At 40.4% G+C, this 18,065-nt stretch overlaps 1 protein-coding gene across 1 annotated transcript in view; it reads left to right on the forward strand.

Annotated features, from left to right (window-relative positions):
- FOCAD (focadhesin) overlaps positions 1 to 18,065 on the forward strand; it is a 272,312-nt gene that overhangs the window by 151,225 nt on the left and 103,022 nt on the right. Inside the window, exons 15-18 of the mRNA XM_008689800.2 lie at positions 4,623 to 4,757; positions 8,517 to 8,567; positions 9,330 to 9,413; positions 16,290 to 16,428. Of these exons, the coding sequence (XP_008688022.1) occupies positions 4,623 to 4,757; positions 8,517 to 8,567; positions 9,330 to 9,413; positions 16,290 to 16,428 (409 nt within the window). The remainder of the gene's footprint in view (positions 1 to 4,622; positions 4,758 to 8,516; positions 8,568 to 9,329; positions 9,414 to 16,289; positions 16,429 to 18,065) is intronic.

The raw sequence follows: 18,065 nt of genomic DNA on the forward strand, positions 1-18,065 counted from the left end.
AATTCTTACAAGTACTTTTGTATTGCTGTTGTGTTATCTGAAGGTCTTAGATGTTTAGTCCTGCTGTTTCTTGTTTTTGTTGATTCTTTCACGTTGGACTGTACCATAGTTTTTGAGAATTTTTTAACTGTGAACTCCTTTTTAGAGGAGCTTATTTTATTTCATTTTTCTTTGTGAGCCATTTGGGCTATGTGTTATAGGAATACCCTTTGAGAGTGATCCGGGTGCCCCCTAGCTCACTGCTGTTTTTTATGTTAGTGTCTCAGCTCAGTGGTTTTTAGTCCAACCATTACACTAAGGATTCAGCTCTTTTCAAGGGAGCTGTTTTGTTTTGTTTTTTAAGATTTTATTTATTTTATTTTAGAGGGAGAGAGGGAGATAGAGTACGCACAAGTAGGGGGACCAGAGGGAGAGGGAGAGAGAGTCGTAAGAATACTCCCCACTGAGCACAGAGCCCATTGCAGGGCTTGATCTCACGACCCTGAGAACATGATCCTGAGATCATGACCCCGAGATCACTACCTGAGCTGAAACCAAGAGTTGGACGCTTAACCACCTGCGCCACCCAGGCGCACCGAGGGTGCTGGTGTTTTGTGAGGGTCTCAGTTCCAGCCCCCTGCCTTCTACAGGGCTCAAGGCAGTATCTCCTCTTTCCCTGTGGACATTGAAACACAAGCTGTTAGGTTATGGAAACCGACAACTTTCTTACAGTCGCTCAGTGTAGTTATTTGCCTCTTTGTTTCTGGCACTGGGTAGTTAACACCCCCCCAGCCCCATTCCCACCCCTGCCTTTTTTCCTTTCCAGCTCAGCTGTATAGAACAGAATTTCCCTCTTTATCAGTCACTTCAGGTGCGGTCCATCACATTCCTAGAGACAGATGTCGATTTGTTTTCTGAAAACAGACAAGTGATTGGGTAATGAATAGTAGAGGCAGAACAAGCCAGTAAAGGCCAGGACCATGAACCTTACTAATCTGATATAATTCGACAGATTGTTCAGGTCACTTCCACAGGGTTCCAGGAGATGGATATAGCAAGATGGTAATAGATTACATTCAAGGAGCCCCCAGGGTCAAGAGATCTCTGCGGTGTAGTGTGAAGAATAGCCCAGGGTTGGGAAGGTCAGGGAAAGCAGCCCTCTTTACTAGAGGCTTCGCTGCTTCTGATTATGCGGGCAAGCCTGGGTTTGCAAATACTCCCTGCAGGTATACCTTGCTTCTGTGTAAGGCCACAGTTCCTGGCTGTGGTTCTGAAATATCTTCTCATAGTCCATATGTACAGTCCCATTTCAGGCCTTCACTTTCAAACGTTCTAGAAAGTAGACTTTTTTTTTAGAAAAAGTTCTGTGAACCCTTGAATAAACTTGGAGGATGTAGCCTTCCTGCCCACCCACCACCCATGGAAAGGGCAAGGCCCTTTTTGTACTTGCGTCATCGGCGGCCAGGCAGCCTCTTTGTCCGTCTGCAGCGTGCATCAGAGCATCTGTGAGGCCCTACCTCCTCCTGGCATTTTGACTGCTAGAGACTCTCAAACGACAAGGCTGTTGTTGACCAACCTCACATCTGAGTTATAGTACTCTTCTTTTCCTTGCAGGATCTTTCTCTCTGGATGTCTTCCCATCAACTCACATTAGACATATCTCAAATGGGACTCATATCTCTAGCTCCATCTCCTACAAATGTGCTCCTTCTTCCAGTCCCCCCCCCCCACTTTTTAAAAGAATTTATTTATTTATTTGAGAGAGAGCAGAGAGGAGGAGCAGAGGGAGAAGGAGAAGCAAGCTCCCTGCTGAGCAGGGAGCCCAACGTGGGGCTCGATCCCAGGACCCTGAGATCATGACCTGAGCCAAAGGCAGATGCTTAACCAACTGAGGCACCCAGGCGCCCCTCCCTCCTTTTTTTAATGTTACTTTTTATTCACCCAGGTCTTTAGGTGCAAAACCTTTCCCTTCCAGATTCATTCTCTAGGTTCTTTTAATTCTTTTATTTCCCCATTTTTCGCTTTAGCATTCCTCAGCTTCCAGTCCTATGAGTAGTTGATAAGTACAGAGAATCTGTTCTATGCTTCTTACCACGCTAGGTGAGTGGAATGAGAACTATAAGACATGATCATTATCTTCAAAGAACTTAATATCTACTTGAGGAGACAACTTACGTTCACGAAAATGGTGAATAATACTAGACAGTATATAATTAAATGCTAAATTGGATGGTGCAGAGTATTAAGTGTTAGAAGGTGGAGGAAAGAAAGGGATAAAAGGAGGGCTTGAATTGTAAGAGAAAGCCTCATTGTGGAATTGGGGTTTGAACTGGGTCTTGAAACCCCCTCAGCTGGAATCGGACGGGCCTGTCAAGTGAAGAGAAAGCACAGACAGCACACTGAGCGTGAGACTTGGGGAAAATGTTTGCAACGCTGTATGTGTTGGAGACCAATGAGAAATAGGAATTAGTGAGGTTGGGTGACTGCTTTGACTTTGGCTCTAAGACTCCCAAAAGATTCTTTCAAAAGTAGCATTTTAATTTTGATTGTTTAATTTCGATTGTTCAGAAACCACTAGAGGCTTCCTTTTCTTTTCTTTTCTTTTTTTTTTTTAAGATTTTATTTATTTATTTGACAGAGATAGAGACAGCCAGCGAGAGAGGGAACACAAGCAGGGGGAGTGGGAGAGGAAGAAGCAGGCTCATAGCAGAAGAGCCTGATGTGGGGCCCGATCCCATAACACCGGGATCACGCCCTGAGCCGAAGGCAGACGCCCAACCGCTGTGCCACCCAGGCGCCCCTTCCTTTTCTTTTTTGATTCTGATTCAGACTCATTTTGGGATCCTAGGTCCTTTCTGATCTGTCAGCGTTTCCTCACTGGTACTTTCACACCAGTTTTGTGCCTACAACTCGCTTTCTCTGTGTTTTGACTTACGCTTTCCACTTGCTCAGGGAGTGTCTGCCTGATTTCTGTCTATTCCTTCTTCCAGTCCCATCTCTAGGCTTCCTGGTTCTTGGTGTTTTCTCTGATGACCCCCACCCCCAGACAGCACTTTACGCCCTAGTTCCTCCTGAAACTCTTTTCTGTTGAAAAGAGTTTAAAATCTAATCATATACTTTGCATTTCCTGATAATAGAATTATACACATTCTCTTCCTTTTCAGTAGGTGCTAAATTCTTTGAGATGTTCAATTATGTTTTATAGTCCATTGTCCCTCTTAGTACTATATGCTACTCTGGGTATATACTCGATGTTGAATTGATAGCTTTGAAAGAATTAATTTATCTTTTGATTGCAATATCAGTGATTTGTAATATTAGAGCTGCTTTGTATAAACGTGCCTACTGACATGCCTGGCACACAATAGTCCCCTTGGTAAATGTGAATTCGATCCGAATTTGTAGTGGGTTTCAAGCCAAAGAACGTTTTTCTGCTGTTTCACGGAAAGATGAAAGTAAGAAGAGCAAAAGCATTAAATCCAAGTGTTCTGAGATATTCCTTCTGCGGTCTCCTCTTTAAGCCTCTCCATAATCTATGTTCTTAAGTATATATTATTCATTTATCTTTGACATCCTTTCACTTACTACCTTATGTCGTTTTTCCTAAATAATTTATGTTTGTAGATAGAGATGAATTGTGTGTGTTAATTAAAGCTTAAGAGAAGAGATGGGAGTATTTTAGAAAGATTGATCCTTGTTAAACTGTCTAATTGATCTATGTTGGCACTCTTCTTGCCTGGAGTTTAAAATTTTAATAAAATATCTTTAAGTGAAGAAATCATCTGTTGTAGTTGGAATCGAACTTAAGACATTTGAATCTCCAGAAAACCAGATAGTGAAATGAACTAAGAACACTTGGTTTAGAAAATTGGGTCGAGTTAAAAATAACATTTTTGTTGGGCTGTAGTTTTATTTTATCATTTAACAGCCTCTTAAAGAATCTGAAGTGACTTTTAAAGCAAAGTTTTAAAGTATTTTATTTATTATGTTAGTTAGTTTAGTTGGTTTAATTACTTAGTTAGTCAGTCAGTCAGTCAGTCAGTAAGCTCTCTGCCCAACCTGGGGCTTGAACTTAAGACCCCCACCTCAAGAGTCGCTTACTCTACAAGCTGAGCCAGCCAGGTGCTCAAATTATTATTTTAAATAATACAGCTATTCTCCTGCCTCCTTTCAATGTTTGTAGGATGACTTAAGGGTGTTCAATTTATATTTACTAACATCTCCATTTTCTGAGGGCCGATGCAGTTCTAGCAGAGCTGGGAAACTACAGAAGCTGCGGATACCTGCTCTAACATTAGCCGACCTCAGACAATGGCTCTTCAGCCACACACTAGCTCATTTAACTCGCGTGTGCTCCTGGGCACGCATGAGCGTGGGGGGGGGGTTCGCGCGGGGAGAGTTTTATTTCCTTGGTTAGCAAAGAAGCTGTCATGTGGCTCAGGCTGGATCTTCTTCAACCACAGTTTATGTTGGTTTTAATCCTTTCTTGTGAGGAGTGATACCTTATCAAGTCTTCACTTCTGGGAATGTTCTTGTTCTTTCCTGGTTTCCTTTCTCAGGAAAGATAGTGCTCTGTACTAATGGCCTCCTATCAGTTGGGATTGTGTTAGGCATTGACGTTGACGCTCTCGTTTGCTTCCCAGGTCGTTTGCATTCGCTCCGCTTGGAACGCGCTGTCCCCAAAGCTCAGCTGCGACACGAGACCTCTCATCTTGAAGACCCTCAGCGACCTGTTTTCTCTCGTTCCTTCCTTAACAGTCAATACAGCCGAATATGAGGTACGCATTTGGAGGTCAATAAATGTTCTCTTTCTACATTGGAAGGACATGGGCTTTATAATAACTTAGGGGAAAAGATATTCATAATCTTTCTTTGCCAAAAATCCTTTAACACTTTTTGTTCTAAGGACATGGTAGCTTTATGGACTGCCAGAAATAGGAGAATATCCACCCTTATCAATTCTGTGCTTTTAAGGGTTATTCACCTAAAGGATATCAAGTTTTTTTTTTTTTTAAGATTTTATTTATTTATTCGACAGAGATAGAGACAGCCAGCGAGAGAGGGAACACAAGCAGGGGGAGTGGGAGAGGAAGAAGCAGGCTCATAGCAGAGGAGCCTGATGTGGGGCTCGATCCCAGAACGCCGGGATCACGCCCTGAGCCGAAGGCAGACGCTTAACCGCTGTGCCACCCAGGCGCCCCAAGGATATCAAGTTTTTATTATGAGAATATAGCCAAGATTTTAAAAAGTCAGTATGTAATAAATACATAAGTAAAATAAAAAGTCAGTATATTGAAAATAGGGTTTCTAAAATAATGGAATTCCTGAGGCCCAAAGTTTAAATTTTAGTAGTGTTTTTAGTTCTCAAAAAATGTCACGAAGACTTTAATAAGGCAGGGCAGAATCTCCCATGGTGTAGACATATTGTCATTTGTGTGTTGCTTCTAGGTTTCCCATAAAGATTTGTTTTTACACGTCAGTTCACATTTCCTGTATACATCTGTACGATGAGGAAGATTGTAAAATCAGTCTATCTTAGGAGAGGAAAATACCTTTCTGAGCTGCTCGATTTTTATCATTGCAGTGAACTCAAACGCTTGGTGGAAGATGCTTTGCTCTAAGAGCCATATATTCTGTGTAACATTTTCTGTGTTGTCTCTTCTGAAATGAGGGAAATGAGAGGGTGGTGAATTCATGTACGGGTCCCCTTCTGTAGCCATAGTCCCTCTCACGCTTACCTTTTCTCTTTCTCCATTAAAGCGCAGCAATTGATTTCACTTGAAATCTTCATGAACTTTTTGTTTGATTTAGTGCTTCACAGACTTTGATAAACTACCTCCCCCACAAGAATCCAATAATAGTCCCTTTCCTGCTTTAGATTACGTGATACGGCAGGACTATAAGATAATACTTCTTCTACTCTTTCTTAATGCTGCACAGTGAATAAAATCACATTTGTCCTTCCGAAGCTACGGTACCTGGCTTAGTGCCTGGCACGTAACATACATTCACTAAGTAGTTACTGAATGAATGATTGAACCGATATAGGATGAGTTTATTCTCATATTTGGGTTTTTGTTTTAGGGTATTAAAAAAATCGATTTGAGACTCCTAGAGTGTATAGTTCACCAACAGTCTTTGTTATGGAGACTGTTATGATACATACACTTACGTTGTCTGAGAGTCTGCTGGGCTACCGATGAGGAGTTAAGACTAAAAGCCAAAGTGAGGACATGTTGTGTTTATTTTCTGTTTTCAAGACTGAACTCATATACCTTTGTATTGCTTGTACTTTGAGTTCTTCAGATTTTATTACAGGTTAATTTATGAACTGGTTTTTGTATTGGTTTCTTATGTTTGCTTATCAATGACTGTAAAAAATTTTTTGGGGTGTGTGTGTGGGGGGGGAGGACACTTAATATTTTTTCTTCTTCTTCAAATTTACATTCTTGTCCACCGGTGTCTTATTTTGATGTATTTTCATGCTTCTGTTAGTACTAAGGTTCCTCTGTTGCTCACACAGACTGCTTTGGAGCCGTTCTGTCCATCAGTTTCCTCCCAGTAAGGGGGGGCCCTTCAGTAACCATAGTCCACTTGGAAGCAGAAGTCAAGAAATATGGAGAGAGACTTCTGTCCATCTGTCTCGCTCTGCCTGTCTTTCTGTCTCTCCCTGTTCCTCTCTTTTCCCCCATCTCCCCCTCTCTCACCCCCCAGTCCCATCCTTTCTCCTTCCCTCTTTTCCTCTCTCCCTATTTGTGTTTAAATCATGTGTTCTCTGTGAACTGCTTATAGTTAGGATGTAATTTTCCCAAAGCATTTCTTAGGTCTTTGTTCTTCCCGGTCACCTCAGCATCTTGGGTTTGCCTAGAATGGCATCCAGCCTCTCTATACCTAACTAGTCAGACCTTTTAGAATCTGGCCTCACTCTACCTTTCTGCCTCCTGCACTCCAGGAAAACTAACCTGCTTGCAGTGTTTTTTTTCTGCCCCCAAACATTTCCATTTCTTTTCCTTTGTGCACGTTCTTCTGTCTGTCAGAATTGCTTTTTTTTAAATCCCTAATTTAAAAATCTTTAAAAAAAAATAATTGGTTTCATTCATCCCCTTTTTTGCAGATTTTTGTGCAAGCAGGAGTCTATTGCTATAGACTTGAGTCTTTATACTGTTCTTTATACTGTTCTAAGAACATTTATTTCTGTTTTATACTACAGGTATATGTATATGTATACATATTATTTTCCCCATTAAACTATAAGCTTGTCGCAAATAGAGACCATGTTTCAATTAGTGTATTTTCTGAATGGCTTTGCTAAGTGCTTGTACATCCATTCATTGACTCAGAATATACTTAGTAAAACTATCCTAGGCTTTAGAAATACTAATACATAATAGATATTCTTTTTAAGTACCCATTATATTCCCAGCACTCTTCTCATTACTTTATGCCAATTTGTTCTAATATCTCACAGGAAGGTATTATTTTCATTTTAGAGCTAAGGAATCTGAGGTTTTGAGAGGTACATCCATTCATTAAATATTTATTGAGTACCTGCTACATGCCAGATAAGTAGTTTGAATAACGTAGTTTCTAACCGAAGGCTGGTGTCTGAGCCTGGGACATTTAGCTCTATAGCCACTGTTTCCCCATTATGCCAGATTGTCAGTCCCTGCCTTTTAAAAGCTCAAAAGTTGGCAAAAGAGTTGGACATAAGCAATAATGATTATAATAACATTTGATGAGTATATTTAATCAGAGGGCTACGAGAGTACGGTGGTGGAAGTGACTCACATTCTAGAAGGAATTGAATGAAACCTTACTTAGTTGGTGCTATTAGACTAGGTTTCTAGAGAATTAAAAAAATGTTGCTTCTCACTGAAGTCTAAGGATTAGACTATACAAAGACAAGGAGGTATAGAAGAACCTTCTGTGACTTAGAAGGGCAAGAAGTTAGATGTGATGGAAATGAAGAAGACGTGGAGCCAATGTTGGAAGATAAGTGGCTTTTTGAGCTCATTACTTATTAAATATTTGTCATTTGAGGAACTGGGCTTTATGTCCTTTATTTTTCTGGGGTTTATGGTCCAGGCTTTTGAAATGCAAAAGAAAGTCAGTGTCCAAAAGTGTGTGAATCTAGTAGGGAGTTAACCACACACACAGAGAAGCGGACAGGATGCTAAAGTGTGCCATGGGCCACGTGGCCACTCGGCGAAGGGAGAAGTCCCTTCCGGGTAGAGGATCAGGTACCGGGACAAGGAAGAGGAGAGTGAGATTTGTTCTACGTGGGACTTGAGACATCAGCCAAAAAATAGCTGGGTTTCTAAATTTCATAATATTAACATTCTGTGTGTAAAATGTCCATGTGTTTCCGTGATGCATCCCTTCCTGTGTTCACTGTGTGAATGATGGGTAAGTGCAGGTTAAGTCCATCACAAGTGGTGTAATTTTGAGTGATTTCATTTTCACTGTTTGCTGATTCAGATTGCTCCCAGTTTTGTCTTCATCTTAACACTTTATTGTGATGTTTGTTGGTTTTTCAGAATTTTAAAGTTCAAGTCCTCAGCTTCCTCTGGACCCACACTCAAAACAAGGTACTGTCGCAAGGGTGTCAGTGACACGGAGCGAAGCTGAGAAACAGCTGTGAAATAAGACTCTGGCAATAAAACATGTACCTAACTTGAAATGATGGCTTCAGGATCTTAAAAGAATTGTGACGTTAATGAGTTGGGGTTTTAGAGATTCTCCATTTATGCCCCTTAATACATTTTTGTCGTGAAGTACACTTCATTAGTTTGTGTTACTTTGTGCAGCTGACAGATGTGAAGAGAGACTGCTGTCGTCGTCTCAGGTTTTGTTAACGGCCCTTCCCCTTTCCTGATTTGCCCCTCCCCCACCAATAAGCACATCAAGCAAACAGAAAGTCCAGTTCATTTTTTAGACATCATTTCCAGTCAAGTACAGGGAAGAGGGTGTCCTTCCGTGATGTTATACTGGACTCAAGAGTGTAGGAGCTGAGATTCCCACGGGCCAACTTTCCCGGTTAGTAGCCGGAGAATCCCCACCTAATTCCAACCTATCAGACTCCATCCCACGTCAAGGGGACCTGCGCGATTTTGAGTTACTTTTTGTTTACTGTCCAAACTAGGATAAAAGTTGAGTGCTTCTGCCCTCTCTACCCAATGCTGATTTCTCTCTGTTTTTAGTTGGGACACAGTAAGCACAGCTTGAGTAGCCTTTCCAAAGCACTGACTCTAGAACTTTGAGATGGGTGCGGGAAGATTTTCTTCCTTCCTCCAGAGGTGATGTGTAATGTATGTTGTTCCTTTTGTTTGTCTTTCTGGTGCCCTGTCTAGGACCCCATTGTAGCAAATGCTGCGTATAAATCGCTGTCGCGCTTCAGTGCGGGAGAGCACACCATTCTGCATCTGCCTGAGGAGGTAGGCCTTTCTGCCTCTCACTGCTGTCTCTTCACCGCTGGGTTTTATATTTATTTGTATCTCCTCCCTTAGAAGACTCTTACCCGATGGCTGTACCTCTAAATATGTGGTCCATGAGAGCTAAGAGTTTGCATTTATTATTTATTTAATCTGTAAAAGACCGTAGGGGTTGTAGACCTCACAGATAATGGGTGTAGGACCGCACGCCCGCGCCCCTGCCTTCCTCCAGAAGATCTGTAGCCCCATAGCAGCTGTTTTGCCCAGTTGGTGTCCCACCTTGGACTTTAAATCCAAGCATGGCCTGCATTGACTAAGGTTCGTGCAGCCTGTGCAGCCCAAGTGTGATACAAAATTGAGATGTCACGTCAAAAAAAAAAAAAAAAAAAAATCTGCTATTTCTTAGTTTGCTATGAAAAGATCTGTAGGTTAGCCCCAGGGAACTAGATGAGGAAAGTATCACTCTTTTAAGGGTCAACACACTGTGAGACACTATCTTGGTTTTTAGATTAAAAGCATACAGCCGTTTCTACTACCTACTGAACATAACCAGCTGTAAATTATTTGGTTATATTAAGGAGCTAAGTGTATGACTTCACATTTCGTGTTACTGCTAATTCAAATGCGTACAAATGTTTATCGAGTGCCTGTAGAGTGTAAGGCAGACATTGTGTTAGAAGTTATGTTACCCAGAATCTGTCCTTAGGTCAAATGGCTTAAGAAGTTTTGATATAAATTTCTTGGTACCCTAAGGTATTAAAATGGGTTGACTTTTTCTTTGGGATTTCGTTGCCAGTAGGACCAAGGCAGACCTGTGTGGATTGACGTGAATTGGAGGGACCAATAAAAGGTTCTTGTGAAACCAGATCCTGAGTCAGGCAGGATTTCTCATGTTGAGGATGCAAAGACAGATTGGCCAGCTCGTCGTTGGTTATCACAAATGAGTTCTGTGACTCATCAAATTAAAAAAGATGGGACTTCAGACTGCGCTGTGGTGACTAGCAATACTCATACCTTCTAGGAAGGAAGGAAGGAAGGAAGGAAGGAAGGAAGGAAGGAAGGAAGGAAGGAAGGAAAAGGAAGGAAGGAAGGAAGAACAAGAAAAGAAAAGAAAAGAAAAGAAAAGAAAAGAAAAGAAAAAGGAAAAAAAGCTACTTGTAAATTTTGTATGCAGACTACCAGTAAATTGGGTACAACATCTGCAAAGATACCTTTTATTATTATTATTATTATTTTAATGACCAATTGCTAAGTTAGATCACAGCATAATAATTACCTTTACTTTTAGCTATTCCTCATGAAATACTCCAGCTGGACTAGTAGGTTTCATTAAATAACTCCCACATATTCTTGACTGTTTAGTCTACCCTTTTACATATTGATATATTTATATCTGTTCCGACTTTGGCCTTCTATTCAGTTTCTGACTGTGCCTTTTAGAGTTTATGTGCCCTTTAGAGTTTATGCTCAGGTAAGTGTTCTGCTCCGTCAAATATTAGGTACTTTCTTAATCTAACTCTTTAGTATTCTCTGATCCCTAAGGAGCCACAAATAGCTCTTTATACCTTCCAACGTAAAGGGTAGTGATAGAGTTGGGATTTCTATATATGCTTGGGTTTTCACCTTTAGAGTGTGAAGAACTGTAAAGGAAATGTCTAAAATGTATCCTTTCTCTGCCATGCTTTTCAACCTTTTTTCTACCCTTACCTCCTTCTGGGATTCGGCTTATTCCCCAAAGTAACAGTGGTTCACTGTAGTGAATGTTCTCAGCTAGGTTTAAGATGAGGGGACATAAGTGACTTAAAAGAGTCTGTCTTTGACCTCCAGTTTCTGATGTAGGTAACCTGCCTCTTCATGGAGAATTATTGCTTACAAGACTGCAGAATGCATTCTTCTTTTTATTGATGACTGAGTTTCCCTTTGGCTGTTTCAATACCTAAGGGCTAAAAGTCCAGAAAATGGTCAGTGTGTTCATATTCCAAACAAGCCCCCAAAGGCTAAGGATACAACTGAGTCAGGTTCCCACCTCTGGTAGTTGATAGCGGTGTGGTGAAACCGAGGCTCATTTTCTCTGAAACCATATTTTCAACGATTTTAAAGTCCCTGACAGGTAGGGTCTCCTACAGTGTAAAAACCAAGATTCTTGCTGTTAGAGATACTCCCTCTGCACCAAGGCTCACTCACAAAACTGAAGGTTACCTCTGTACCTTTCTAGTGAAAGTATACCCACATTCTCTCGGTTTGTGGAAACTTGTGAAATAATCTTTTAAGTGAGAGTGCTGTCAATTTCAAGTAGAAAGAAACAATAGAAAGATACATTGTATCCTTATCGACATTGCTACTTTTGCGGATAATTCAGCTGCTGGGGTAAGTACTACTTCTGTTTAAATTTACTAAAGATAGATTTCTTGTTGACTGATGCATCAATTCAAACTGTGAAACTTGTCTAGAGGTCACAGGTTGATAGAACAAAAGGTGTTGGGGGAGTGGCAGACATCGGGTAGGGCTGAATGAAACATTACATGTAAGGTAGGATGGAAAATGTGAATGATTAGTAGAGCTGAATAAGATACCATGCGAGTTAGGGATTTGCGTATCAAATTCATTAACTCCGGTTTCTTGTCATTGGTTTGCTATTAGAAAGTTCTGTGGGATTATTAATGACAGACACTTCACACTTGCATCGGTTTAGCAATTATTTATTGAACATACACTAAGTACTAGGCCATTTTATAATCTGGGAATGTTGAATGAATCCATATGTTTTGTTGGTTGGTAAAAGTGTCATTGTTAATCACTTGAAACGTGCAACTCTGAAGTTGGTCAAAAAGTTTCCGGGGGGTGGCAGGCGCCTGGGTGGTGCAGTCGTTAAGCATCTGCCTTCGGCTCAGGGCGTGATCCCGGGGTTCTGGGATCAAGCCCCACATCAGGCTCCTTCGCTATGAGCCTGCTTCTTCCTCTCCCACTCCCCTGCTTGTGTTCCCTCTCTTGCTGGCTGTCTCTGTCAAATAAATAAATAATATCTAAAAAAAAAAAGTTTCCGGGGGCTTTTTTGAGGACTTGTTGATTCCAATGTCAAGAAATGGACACAAATGATTTTTAGTTTGTATTTTGTTGTTATTCTGCTTAGCTATTTATCCTTCTCCTCTGCCTTCCTTAATGTCCCCGCTACCAAATAAAACAAAACAAAAACATGCAAAACAGAGAGAATTGTTACTCTGGTAAAACAATCAGTAGTGGATGAACCTTTAGGTAGAAGATTGAGTCTCATCTCTGACTTGGGTTCATTAAAAAAATATTTAGTTGTTTAAAAATTAAACCTTTTATTTTAGCGATCTTAAGATAGATTGTGTTATTGATTTCTGGAGTTAATTTTAGAAGTGAGTAATATAAGAGAACTCATTATGCATCCTGGGTTGGTATTAATATGGTGTAACCTGTTTGGCTTTGATTTAGGTGAATGTCACTGCATTCATCAGAAGCTGTTGCTCTTCTTAAATAAATTTATGCGGATACTTGACGTGTTCTAAATAAAAGCCTGTGTTTATGCACAAACTCCTGGATTTTCATAGGTTTTACACAAGGAAAGGTGGTTGAAAGGTTATCTGGCTCAGAACCCTTAGAGGAGGCATTTCATAGGATAAGCTTTCCAATATTCAATTTGGAGCAGATTCTAAAAGTAATTTATCATCTTATATTTGGCTCTTCACTTTAAGTTTTTTCAACAAAGCTTAGCTATAAATGGAAGGGCATAGTGTGTGTGTGTGTGTGTGTGTGTGTTTTAAATATGTATGTAGTTTTTTGGATGTTTTAGTAGCTAATGTAATATAATTACCAAAATGTTATAATTTTACAGGTATTCTTTTATATGACTTCTCTTGATTTTTCTTAGTTGTGCACACACTCATATTCTTCAGTCGTTACACACAAAGCCAGGGAAAAGCCCCGGGCTAGCGTAGAGAAGCTGGAACAAATACTTCTTTAAGAGATGAGTAGAGGAAGACGGAAATGTGATGAAACCAAGGTCCAGCAATAAGTGCTAATATGTTCAGGAGAATTAACTCGCCTTTGAAGACACAAATCCTACCATTATAAGTCGGCAGAGTATATCAGCTATTCTTAAATTACAGTACATCTGTCGTTTCTTTGTTAAAATATATGCATATGTAAGATGCAGACATATGCTCTTTACCACATGGCAGATAAATTAATACAGGCATCCAGTTATGTGAATGTAAAATTAGACAACATAAGATAGATGAGTGGATCGTTATTTTTTATTTCCAACCTAGTAGGTCTTTCTTTAGCGTTTCTAAGAAATATGGATGGCTTGGGTGCTGTGACTCATTTCAAGTAATTTAGGTTGACCGAACAGAACGCCTGGGTGGGCTAAAATATGTGCAAAAATAATCCTATCCCTTTTACATGAAATAATTCTGGAATTGGAAGCATTGGGTCATTTGCCATAGTTCCTACACCAGTTAAGACCCCTCTGAAGGTGGTGACGACTTCCAGCTTCCACCGCCCCCTCCCCGTTCCTCTACCACCTTCTTATAACCTGCCTTCCCTCCCCCTTCCTTCCAACTCACCTCCTTCCCTCAGCAGCTTTATTGAGCTATAATTCTCATTCCATATAATTCACCCATTTAAAGTGTACAATTCAGTGATTTTAGTATATTCAAGAACTGTGCAGCTAATCACAGAGCAACCACAATCTAATTTTAGAACATTTTATTAGTAGTCAATCCCTATCACCCCTTTCCCCTCCCACAGCCCTAAGCAACTGTTAATCTACTTTCTGTCCCTAAATTTGCCTAACCCAAACCTTTCCTATAATGCAACCACACAGTACGTGGCCTTTCATGACTGGCTTCCTTCACTTAGCATTATGGTTTCAAGGGTCACTCATCTCTAGCGTGTCTCTGTACTTCGTTCACGCTCTTGTGTGAGTAATATTCCGTTGTGTGGATATGCCACATGCAGTTTGTGCGTGTATCAGTTCACGGACATTTGACTTGCTTCCATTTTGGGGCTGTTATGAATAATGCATTCACACACGTATGCAAGTTTTTGTGTGATTGCGTATTTTCATTTCTCTCATTCATATAGCTAGGAGTGGAATTGGTGGGCCATGTGGTAACCCTGTTGAACTTTTCGAGAAACCGCCAAACTGTTTTCCAAAGGGGCTGTGCCATTTTATATTCCCACCAGCAGAGTAGGAGGGCTCTGATTTCTCCATATCCTCACCGTCCCTCTGAATTTTCATGGTGATTTATATGTTTACCTCTGTCTTCGGACTCCCCAAATCTCCTGCCCATTGTGCACAGGGCGTCGGTCAGAGCTTCGTGGTGCTTTGATACACTGGTGTGGTAGCTGGTGTTAACCCTGTAGTCTCGGGCTGTGAACATTGTTGTCTGTTCCCCCCCCCCCCCCCGGATGCTCTTCAAATATCATTTTCAATTTGTACTATGATGTGTAAAAAGGAAGCAAGGCAAACGAACCCAGGACCACCTCCTTTTATGAATCTTCTTAGGCAGCTGGGACTGGTTAGGATCTCTAAGATGACTCCCGATGATACTAAACCTGGCCAGTTCAAAGTACGTCCACAGACCGGCGACGCTTGGAAAACCCCCACTCGTGAGAGCTGAAAGGGTTGCAGATGTGCCGGTTTCTGCAGTAAGCGCTGATATCCACAAACACTGTTGTGCCCGTGCAGAGCATCCGTTGTTATCTCTGTAATTATGGCTGGCTCAGTCCTCTGAGAATTAGGTACTCGGTACTGAATCAGAATTAAATCGTGTCTTGGAAAGTGCTCGGGTAGTCAGGTTGCTTTTATTCCTTCACTAGTGAAGAGAACACTAGTTATGGTTGAAGGACTTCAATGGAGTTGAGGTTATTAAACTTAAGAGAAGCATTTCCTCTCTGTTTTCTTTTATCCCCCTGCAAGAATCCTGACTCAGTGCAGTTCCTAAATGGAACAGTGCTTTGGGGACCTATGAAGAAGGCAGTCTGCAGGAATTGTTAATTATTTCTAAAAATAACTCCGGGAGACAGGCTAATGGTAATGACTGGGTTCTGGCACTTTATGGTTATAGCAACCACTTTTATATATTTTGATTTCCTCCCCTAATGCTTAATTATCTCCATGTGGGCATTATGATGGTGTGTCATTGAAAGTATTACAAATTTAATTAATTGCTTGACAATTATATCTTGTTAGAAACTACAATAGTGGTAATCTTTTTACATTTTTAAATTTTTGGTTCAAACAAACCTAACTAATCACAGAGCAAGCACAAAATCTTCCAGTTGCAAATTAGACACAATAAAGTATAGCTACCAATTACAGATGTTAGTGTTTTTATATTCTATGGCAACAAACTGCCGCGTCTAAACGAAAGACAACTCAAGCATTCTGTCTTTTCCGGATCTCCAGTTTATATTCTACTGGAAGATTTTAAGCTTTGCCGTAGAGATATGGCTAGAATCACAAGTTTAAAAAGAAAGTATTCCGACAAGGCAAATATTTAATTACAAACCATAGAAGTTCAATATATTGAATGTGTCAGTGTTTGCATTTTATTGTCAGATGGCGTAAAATTTTATTAGTGTTCTATAATAATCATTGCTTACGCTGGCTTGCGATAATTTTCTTAGTATATTACCATTAGTGCTTTCCATGGATCTGGGATTGTAGCTACTAAGACAGAGTTTACCATTCAGTTAATCTGAAAATGAATAGATATTTTCAAATGAATTTTTAATGGTCTTTTGACATTACAGTACAATGAGTCTACCTCAGTTTTTAGATCTCGACATAAAAAGGACAAAGAAAAGATTTTACATAATGTTTTAGTATTGCCTTCTCTGTCATTTCAGATAAGACCAGAAATCCCTACTCCCAATGAGCTGGATGAAGATGAAGATGATGAGGGCGATGAGAAGGATCTGGATCTTTCCATTCCTGGCTCTTGCTATCTCAAACTGTTGTCCCTTACCGCTCCTTTGGTTTTACCAGGTGACTCCTAGTTAGTGGCAGAGGAACTCGCGTTTCTCAGTGATGTTACCTGTCGATTGTGTTCTTTTGTGATGTGTATGTATGATAGCTTACTTTAAGTATAGCTTACTGTCTATCTGAAAGGCTCAAGGTATCCGTCTGTTGTAGAGGGACTGCTTGAGGTAGTAATGGTGCTCAGAACACACTGAAAAGTGTTAGAGTCGAATAAAATTGAACCAGAAAACTAGTTTAAACAACCATTTTCAGTGAGAAATTAAAATTCATTTCAAAAGCTATATTCTGCAAGACAAATTTGCAGTGGGACTTCAAGTCACTGGCTCCAATAATGGTTCTTTATTCTATAAGCTAAATGAAAAGATGGTTAGAATCTTCAGAGATTTACTGGGTGCTTTTATTATGAATTTATTCTTTAGAATTATTACAAAGATGGTATCAATATTTGAGAGCTGCAAATTAATGGTTTAAAAATGGATTAAATTGTACGATCGTTCTATTTTGATAAAAAGCTTACAGGACCTTCAAATTTAAAAAAATTATTCTAATTATATCTAATTATTGTAATTCAATCTTTGCCAAGCATGCATCTATTACCTTGTTCTGTCCCAATTCTACCTTAAATGTACATGGACGTAAAAAAGTCAATTTCTGAAAATTAAGTTCAGTACACTCAAGGTATGTCATCTGGTCAATCATAATCTCAATATCCTGTACCAGGGGACATTTTCCCCTTGGTTTCACCCCACATAGAGATTTCCTGAGGAATTCAGGCAAATAGATATTATCTATTTCTAGACAAAGCTCCTGTCCCAAATCCCTGCCTCCTTTCATTAGAGAAAACTGAAATGGTACAACTTAGACAAAGAGAGCACCCTTCCTTTTCTCTTGATGCCCAGAACAAGCCTTAAAGATTTGTTCCCTGGTCCTCTCTTCTGTTCTTCCCCACGTCCGGAAGGCTCTTCAGAGTCTAGGACCCCTTTGCCATTTTAACGGTCAGTCCTGGAAGGAAAGAACTTTGTTATCCAAGGTTCCCCCTGTATCCCCAAATCGCCTTAGTGGTAAATCTTCTTTTGGGCTTTTTAAATGACGTTGTTCCTCCTGACGAGGGTCCTTCCCTCCAGTCTTGTCGTATTGGAAAAAGGAGAAGGTGTGGCCGAGGACTGCTGTTGCTTCTCTGCTCTCAGGATGTGGTGGCCATTAACCTGTCCTACATCGTTTGTTCTTGATGGTACAAGTGCCTTTCCCTGAGAAAGAAGGACGGAGGACTGGAGTTCAGCATCTGTATCTGTTTGAGAAAATTCAATAATTAGACTCGGTTGGGGGTGCCGTAGATGCTGTCTGTGTCTGGCAAACCATGTCACCATGGGCAGAGTTCTTTATTTTTCGGTGCCTCCCTTTCCCTGCACTTACTGCAACTACTCAAAAAAGAACCAGGGGAAAGCACCAGCCTTAAGAATATGTGCCCTCAAATGTACAGGGTGGATTAAAACCAGGAAATTCACATTAGTACAAAGCAAGTAAAGTATGGACCTATTAGGATTTCTCCAGTTGTTGGTGTTGTTTTTCCATACAGTATATACACTTCTTGGTTTAACATTGTTTTTTGTTTTTTGTTTTTTTTCACTCAGCATAGTGTCTTT

This window comes from Ursus maritimus, unplaced genomic scaffold (genome assembly GCF_017311325.1).
Source record: "Ursus maritimus isolate PB19 unplaced genomic scaffold, ASM1731132v1 scaffold_17, whole genome shotgun sequence".
NCBI classification, from domain to species: domain Eukaryota; kingdom Metazoa; phylum Chordata; class Mammalia; order Carnivora; family Ursidae; genus Ursus; species Ursus maritimus.